The 9,179-nt window shown below is 41.6% G+C and overlaps 1 protein-coding gene across 1 annotated transcript in view; it reads right to left on the bottom strand.

Annotated features, from left to right (window-relative positions):
* Positions 1 to 3,095: 3,095 nt before the first annotated feature.
* Positions 3,096 to 9,179, bottom strand: part of COL4A1 (collagen type IV alpha 1 chain) — a 139,229-nt gene continuing 133,145 nt past the window's right edge. The window contains exons 50-52 of the mRNA XM_070408600.1: positions 7,798 to 7,912; positions 6,431 to 6,603; positions 3,096 to 4,525 (exon numbers count right to left, since the gene is read on the bottom strand). Coding sequence (XP_070264701.1) covers positions 4,444 to 4,525; positions 6,431 to 6,603; positions 7,798 to 7,912 — 370 coding nt within the window. The 3' untranslated portion in view covers positions 3,096 to 4,443. The remainder of the gene's footprint in view (positions 4,526 to 6,430; positions 6,604 to 7,797; positions 7,913 to 9,179) is intronic.

Here is a 9,179-nt window from a genome sequence, read left to right as displayed (position 1 = left end):
GTGGAAAATAAAAAGTGTTGGTAAGGATGTATTCTTGGTGGGAATGAAAGTGGTTCCGCCTCTGTGGAAAATAACTGGGCAGTTCCTCAAAAAGTTAAACACAGAGTATCCATAGGATTTAACAATTCCACTCCTAGGCATATTCCCTCAAAGAATTGAAAACAAGAACTCAAACAAATAAATGTATAAACCTTTTCGTAGGAGCATTATCAAAAGTAGCCAAAAGGTCAAAACAGTCCAAAGAGCCACCAACAGATAAATGGATAAAACCCTGTGTCATATACATTCAATGGAAATTGTTCAGCCATAAGAATTAATGAAGTAATGATACATGTTACCACATGAATGAATCTTGAAAATATTATGCTAGGTGAAAAAAGCCAGACACAAAAGTCACAAGTCCCATTGTATGAAATCCAGAATAGGTAAATCCAGAGTCAAGAAGCAGCTTGGTGGTTGGTTGCTGGGGGCGGGGCGGGGTTACTGCTGAATGGGCATTGGATTTGGATGATGAAAATGTTTTAGAACAAGATGTAGGGGAGGGTTGCACAACAATGTGAATGTACGAAATGCTACTGAATTGTTCACTTTAAAATGGTGAACTTTAAGTTATGTAAATTTCATTATTAAAAAACAATTAATAGATTGCAATATAAATATAGTATGTAAAATAACAAAGCTTTTAAAAGAAAACAGGAGAAAATCTAAGTGACCTAGGATTAATTAAAGAGTTCTTTAACTTGATATCAATAGCATGTCCCGTAAAAAATATTGATAAATTGGACATCATCAAAATGAAAAACTTTAGCTCTGTGAAAGATACTGTTAAGAGGATGAATTTGCAAATCACAGATCCAACAAATAACTTATAATCAGAATATCCAAAGAGCTTTCAAAACTCAACAGAATGAAAAGAAACAAATATTTTTAAATGAGCAAAGAGCCCTGGCCAGTTGAATAAGAGCCCTGGTCAGTTGGTTGGAGTGTCGTCCCATACACTAAAAAGGTTGTGGGTTCGATCCCCAGTCAGGGCGCATATGGGCATATGGGTAGTAACGGGTTGACGTTTTTCACACTGATTTCTCTCTTCTCTCTCTCTCTCTCTCTCTCTCACACACACACACACACACACACACACACACCTTCTCTTTCTAAAATTAATAAACACATCCTGGGAGAGGATTTAAAAAATGAGCAAGGAGTTAATAGATATTTCAAAAAAGAAGATAAAAAGAAGATATACCGATGGCCAAAAAATGCATGGAAAGATGTTCAACATCATTAACCATTAAAGAAAGCCAAATTAAAACCATTGTTAAATGGCACTACATACTAATTAGAATGAGGCAGGGGGTTGGACTGCAAGTCTCACTTAAAGTAGGAAAGAAAGAAGATAGATTTCTTTTTCCCTGGTGATCTAAGTTTCAGTTTCAACTTGATCTAAATATGACCCATGTAGTGCAATACTGCGTGCTCAAGAAAAAGCTCTAAATATTGTTATGCTCTTGGTATTCATACCCACAGAATTGTAGTGAGGATGAAATGGGATAAGTTACAAGCATGACACCTCACTGCTTGATCAGGAGATGTCAGTCAAGTTCTCATTTCGGTCACCTCCCTCCCATCGTCGATAAAAGGGAGGAAAGGGGTAGTTAGGTTTCCTAAATATACAGTATTGGATAGGAAAGAAGAAAACTAAAGTCAGCCCTAGCTGGTTTGGCTCAGTGGATAGAGCATTGGCCTGGGGACTGAAGGTTCCCAGGTTCAATTCCAGTCAAGGGCACATGCCTGGGTTGCGGGCTTGATCCCCAGTAGGGGGCTTGCAGGAGGCAGCTGATCAATGATTCTCTCTCATCGTTGATGTTTCTATCTCTCCCTCTCCCTTCCTCTCTGAAATCAATTAAAAATATATATTAAAGAAAACTAAACTAAAATCATTTGGCTTGGTGTCTGCTGAAGTTACGGAGAAATATTAATTACCTCCATATTGTAGCCATTTTAGAATATTTTGTTTCTACACGTAAAACTGATTTATCATAAATTATAACTTATTATGTACAGTTTGGTCGATATAGGAAAGTACAAAGAAGATCATATCATACCTTGACTCTCAACATTCAGATCCTGTGCATTTTATACCTCTGTTTCTGAAAACAGTTTCTATGTCTTATTTTTTAAATTACCCTAGAGTGAAATGGACTTATTTTGACATACAGTTCTATGAATTACAACATATGTATAGGTTCATGTAGCCATAATCAAAGTAAGTACACAGAAGTGTTACATCACACCAAAAAAACTCCCTCTAGCTCTCGCTATGTAGGCACACACATGCCCACTTCAACCCTGTCAACCAACCACTGAACGTCTCCCCATCACTATAGATTTGTCTCTTCAAGAATGAAATAACAGAGTGTGCAACCTTTTGAGACTGTCTTCTTTCACTCAGCACAATGCATATGACATTCATTTGAGTTGTGTGTATCAACAGTTTATTCCTTTTTTCTTGCTGAGTGGGATTACATTGTATGGATGTACCACACTTCATTTATCACCTTTGAAGCACATTGGGTTTTCAGTTTGGGGTGATTATGAATAGAGAATAAACATTCATGTGCAGGTTTTTGTGTGAACATAAGTGGGTTTTTTCCCTCTAGGGTAAGTACCCAGCACTACAATGGCTGAGTCATATATAAGCACATATTTAATGCATCCATCCCTAATGGATCCGCTTTCAATGGTTGGATATGGGTGTTATTCATCTCTATTTATCTTGCAACTTTCCACTTCTTAAAAAGTGGCAACCCTTGGTATTCCTACAATGAATGGAGAGGTGGATGGGTGGACATTGGTTGCCTGGATGGATAGATAGAAGGGATGGGGTGGGGGAAGGAAGAGAGAGGGAGGGAGAAGACCATCCTTTTATTCTTTGTAGTAATTCCTGTAAATGATGCCCAGTCTATGACTCTTATTTGGAAGAACTGCAAACTAAATATGATCTAAGGTAAGCAAAGCTTACAAATTTATTAGTGGCTTGTGCAGAAACTTTCTTTTTCATGTTTCTGTAGCAATACTGGCGACAAATTCATAAAAGCTTAATTTTTATACAAATAGTTTTATTACAAATTTGAATTTTTAAAGAAATACACATTTAAAGAAATTACATCAAAGGCCTTAGTAGTCTTAAAAACGTTTTGGAGACTTTTAGTGAAAGATCATTTCAGGCATAGTGGCCCGGTTCTGCTCTCCTGCAATCCAGCCGTTTCCCTGCTGAAGTCTGAACACAGCTCAGAAAAAAAACACGGAAGCCGCCTGAACGTGCTGACAGGTAAAAACACTGATACTTTGATTTGACGGAGCTGTTTTTCACACGGGGCTGCAGAATGAGGAATACTCAGCAAATGAAGGCCTTTTAAGGTTGTTGCTTTTGAAGTCAAGTCATTCAGTTTGTGGTTAGTGTTTCAACCCTGAATATATTTAATACAGAATAAAAACAATAAGCTCAAAGTACATATTTCACCATAATAGACACCATATCCATGAACCTGGGTTTGGTTTTGGCAATACACATTTTTTTTTTTTGGTTTGGCGGTGAACAATAAAAATTGGTGTTTCACATTCAATACCCTTGTGTTTAAAAATCTATGTTAAAGGACAACACAGTCTTTTAAAGGAAGAATCTATGTAATAAGCTTTATTTTAACAGTGGAACTGAAACTAAAAACTTGACCTGCCTAACTGCTGACATCTATATAAATTACTAATATATATATATATATATATATTTCATTTCTGCCTACTTTTGGACCATCTTTATTCCACAGGATATTGGTGATTTCTGCAAAAGCAGCTGCGTAGTACCACACATAGCAGAAAGACCTAAATTTATATTTGGGGATCAAAACATGTGGCCACTGAGCCCATAATTCCATTTGGAGGTTCGAAACACCGTTTTCACGTGACTATTCTTTGTACAGACCAAGGGACTTGAATTTTGAAACAGCTAGACAGTGACATAAACAAACATTTCATCCGGGGGTGAAAAATGACTCTATTATCATACAAGAATGAAAACGGGTGTTCACACAGTATGGAAGGCCCCGCACACCTCCTAGCACCCTTTGGTTTTCTGATGGAGTTCTCATTTCACACATCAGTGCACCGGATTGTAGAACAGACTTATATTTTTATTTCGTCAAAAGTGCCATTTGGCATGTCACTATGGACAGCTTATCGATGTCTCTGTTTCTCCTTCAGCAAGTAGAGGCCAATGAAGCAGGGTGTGTTAGTTACGCGGATTCCTATAAGGCACTTTACGGTTTTCATACTGGACAGTGAGGTACACAGGATATATTTCTAGGGTTCGTTGCTGTTAAAAAAAAGAGGAAGGGGAAGAGGAGGGAGTAGCACCATGTTGTGACGTTAGCTGAGAGGTGGGCTTCATTATGTTCTTCTCATACAGACTTGGCAGCGGCTGACGTGCGTGCGCAGCTCCCCGGCCTTCAAGGTGGACGGTGTGGGCTTCCTACGATGCAAAAAACAGCCAGCTGTCACTTCACTGCTTGTCAAAACCTCAAGCAAATTTGTCAGCCCTCCCACCTGCCCGGAGATCTCCTAGGGGTCAGATGAGGATGGGTTCTGGCCCCATGACCAACAGCCACCATTATTCAGCCTGACTCTGAGCAGGCACCTTGCTGGGGCATCACATGGCCTTCATAACTCACGAAGCCATGCAAGTTATCACCTGCATTCCCCATCCCTGGGCCCTGAGGTTAGTGACGTTCCCAGGAGCACATAGAGAGTGAAGGTACCCCACGTCCGCTTGGCTCCAAAGTCTCAAACACCCCCCTCTCCTCCTCCCCCAGCCCCCGCACCACCTGCCTCCTTGAACTATAGTTTAACTTTGTCTTCTCAACCTGATTATAAACTCCTCCAGGGGAAGAAGATACTGTTCTTTTTCTGCAATGCTTCACAAGTTCTCATCAAATATTTACGGAATGCTACAATGAGCAACAAATCTGGGAAAATTAACCAGCCTTTGAAATACTTTTATAACGTTTGAAGGATTTGTATGCAGGTGGTCTGATTGATGGCCAAAGAGAAAGGAAGACATTTAGTGCCCCAAATGCTTCCTTGATCCTAAAAATCCTACCTTGTTCTGACTACTGCAAAGGGAGAGACTGAACTAAAATTGACAGATAAATTCTATTAAAACCGAAGGAATCATATAAGCAGAGTACTTTGCCCTAAAATTGAGGCTGCTTAATGTTAGTAACCTTTGGTGAAAATCCTAGTGCCCCCAAACTATTTTTAAGGTAATAATATTAGGATATCTCCTAATTTTGTTTAAAAAGCATTTTATTTCATTGTACCAGGATATGGTTCAAAAATACCCCCATTTTTACCCATTTACCCTGTAACACAAAGCTCCAGGAGCTGACTGATACATGCATTAAATGCCCATTTTGGTAGCTAATGGGTATATTCTATCTGTAAAGGTGACATCAAGTTTCCAGTTGCCTAAAAAGTCTCGTGCAAGCTCCCAATTAGGAACCTGGTGATGTTTTGATGCTTAAAGAATTATGAGTGGCAAGTGTGTAGCTTCAACTTGTATGATCTAAACTACAAAGAGATGGGGTCATAGCCGAGTTCCACAAAATTCTCTCCCAAAGGGCAAAGACAGGAGGGCTTATCTCCAGGGGTGAGAGGCATTTATTCTGGGAATGAATATTAAGTAACTGCTCAGGCTCCACCGGCCTCCTACATCCACTCCAGCAGGGGCCGCAGCTAGAACTAAACAACAGCTAGAGGCCCCCTCATGTGCTACTGTCCATTGGGGACCAGGCGGGGCTCCAAACTAACTTCAACAAGGTCAGTAGCCTCCTGGGATAGTCATTTGAAAGGTGAAATTTTGGCAATGGTAAAGGAAGGACAAGAAGGCCTTCCCTTTCCATTTCAGCTACATTTGTACTGAAATTTATTTTTATTTGCATGTGTCTAAAAAACAAAGTCATGTTAAGCCACTCAGAACTACCCAACACATTAAATTCAGCCTTGTAAATGCAATGAAATGACTGAGTGTTAAAGATACGATATTTTTCAATGCTCTTTGAAGATCTTAATTGCTTTAATTACATTCTAGTGTGTTCACCTAGAAAAATGAAAAATGACCTTTGTTCTTTCACGGTTCTTCAGTCAATGAGAGAATTAAGCCCATCGCCTATGCGCTCTGCCTTTGAAAATTGTCTCGGCTCTCTGCCCATGTAGAACAGAATCAGATATTTGCTACTACACGTGGACGAGAACTCCCAATTACTGCTTCATAACGATCTTTGAGACTTTGTGCTGGAAGGTATATGGATCAGGGATGATTAAAAATAAAGACCACAACCGGGTGAGGGTGCTACAAGAGAAGGTCATTCCGACTTACTTGAACATCTCATTTCTCTCTATAGTGGCAAGCCAAAAGCTGTAAGCATTTGCATAGTAATTACAAGTCCCACGGCCGTGGCACTCGATGAATGGCGCACTTCTAAACTCTTCCAGACAGGACCCGGGGGATGCGAGGGCTTGACCAGAACCTTCTGCACCAGCGCTGGTGTGCTGCGGAACAAAGGGATCATGTGTCAGCAATTCCCACTCACCAACAGCAGAGGGCGTCACTGTCTCCAGGGAGGAGCCAGAGTGCTCCCTTCCAGGAAGCCAGCTCTCTGCCTCATGCAATCACCAGGGAACACACTCATGCCCACGCTGCGTACACACTGGGCACGGCATTACTCCTCACAGCACCAGAAACCAGCCAGCCACTCCTCCCAAAATAGGAGATGCCAGTCCAGCTTCATTAGAATTTAAAGAAATGCTTTTCTCACTATGTCTTATTTTTGTAACAGTGAAACCTCTTCCAACTGGGGAGATGCAACAAGAGCCAAAATGTGTAAATGACGCTATAACCAACTGATATGACATCAGATTTTCTAAATTAAATTATATCCTATATTTGCTAGATTAGATGCTATATAGCCTTTGAGAAGGTAAAGAAAAATCATCAATTTTTTTTTTTTTAAAGAGGAAATTGAACAAGAAGGAGAGAAACGAATAACTACGATTGTAACTGTTAAATTGCATTTTGGTCTAATGGCTTACAATGGTCATGTGGAAAGTATTTGTGCGGGGTCATTTACTGGGAGTTAGTCTAGTAGAACCTGATCTTACAAGTTCAGAGCCTTCATAGACTCAAGCAATACTTTAAATCGAGGCAATAAAATAAGAAACTACAATGGGACCTCAAAGAGGTACCATGTTTCCTGTTTTAATTGGTTTTTCAGGAAAAGGGAACATCCAGGGCATCTGGCATCTGGGGCAGCTGGGTGATAGAGGGGCAGTCTCACCCCACATGAAGGGTGTGGACACTCACGCTCCCATGTATAGTGTGGAGGAGGCAGCACACTGTTAGCCAACATTCTGTTGCTCTCCTCCTGACTCGAGTTTCTGCCTTCAGGCTTGTGTGCTTTAGTAAATGTGTACTTCCCTCCTCTTCTACCTGACTGTAGGAAATGGCAGCCTGTCCTCCCAGCTACCTAGTCCCAGAGCAGCCCCTCCCAAGGCAAGAGGAGGGCCTGGTTGGGCACTGGATGCACTGCAGTTCCCAGCAGAGCAGGCCAGACCCTGGGGATCAGATGGAAGATGGGCCTAAGCAGGAGGAGCCACAGAACTGAGAAGGTGGCAGCATCAGAGAGTAGAGGCGGGGTGTTAGTAGGGGGCTTCCCTGGGGAAATATGGAGTCTCCCAAATACTTACCATCACAAAGGAATAGCCAATCCAGAGTGAGGACCACCCGTTGGGGCACTGCGGGATCTGAATGGTCTGGCTGTGCACAGCCATCACCATGGCTGGCGCCTCACACACAGAACACCTGAAAGGGACCAGAACAAAGATACTCAGCACAGCTGAAGGGATGGCCCAGGATGAAGCCTTTACTTGTTCATGCCTTTTCCCATTATTTGCAGCCAATCTCTTCACTAGATCTTTCTGATTCAATTACATGTTTATCAAATGCATAATGTGCCCACTGCTTTGCACTCTCCTTGGTGTCATAAGCCTGTCTCTGTATTAAAATATTAAATTCAAAAATACATCCAACACATACGATTTCACTATCTGCTTTGTCAGAGTAGGAAAATGGGAAAGTCACGCTGTAACAGTGGCCATCTCCCAGAGGGGCGGGGGCTACGATATCTTCTGCTTTCTCTTTTGTGTTTCCAGTTTTTCAACAACGAGCATGTATTTCAGCAAACACAGTTAATGCTTGGTGAAATCCAAGTGCTACCAGCCATTGGTTTTAAGCTAGGAATCACCTGAGATATAAGAAACGCATTTAGTGACTTAGAATCGCCAAGGCAAACAATGCACCTGAGGCTGGGTGTCCACATGAGCCTCCTTCAGGAGACCTGTTCCAGACCCGGAGCCAACACACCAGTAACGAGACCCTGTCCTGGGCCAAGGCTGTCTCTGGGACCCCTGAAGCTGGAGTCAGTCCCAAAGAACCCTCCCCAGGACCAACACCTCCTAGCCAGGCTGCCTCACACACAGCCGTCCAGGAATAAATTAAAACAACCCACACTGCTCTGACTCAGACCCCCTCAACGAAGGGAACCCTTTGATGATGAGATAATGTTTTGTTAAAAAAAAAAAGAAAGAAAAGAAACACCAGCAGGAAAATAATTATATTCAAGTCACAAAATGAACAGAGTGTTAGCAACGCTGATAAATGACTATAGATGGTGTTAATAATTACACCTAGTTATGCTGGAACATTTGCATGAAAATGGATGAGGAGTGGGAAGAGGACCTAAATTAGTCATTCGATTTTCCATGGACTTGGGAGGGGGGGGGGGGGGGGAGAATGTGTGTGCAATTTTCTATTTTCTTCACACAAATGCAGATGAATTAAAAGGCTCGGTTAAGCGACAGTTACTGAAATTGGCCTTATACATCTGCCACCATCTGCCTGCCAGACACAGAATCCAGAAATACAGCACGAAGGAAAGGCTTGCTCTGGGCTAGGGGGGCAAAAGGGGGCTGTACAGGAGGTGGTCCTGACCCTGTCAGATGGCTGATTAGGAAACACAGAACCATAGTTAATGAGCTCTACGGTCCCTTAAAATTCACAGTCTAATTCC

Source organism: Myotis yumanensis, unplaced genomic scaffold (genome assembly GCF_028538775.1).
Source record: "Myotis yumanensis isolate MYYU_CA2020_CCGP unplaced genomic scaffold, mMyoYum1.0.hap1 SCAF_3, whole genome shotgun sequence".
Lineage (NCBI taxonomy): Eukaryota > Metazoa > Chordata > Mammalia > Chiroptera > Vespertilionidae > Myotis > Myotis yumanensis.
This window is presented reverse-complemented; position numbering and strand designations above follow the sequence as displayed.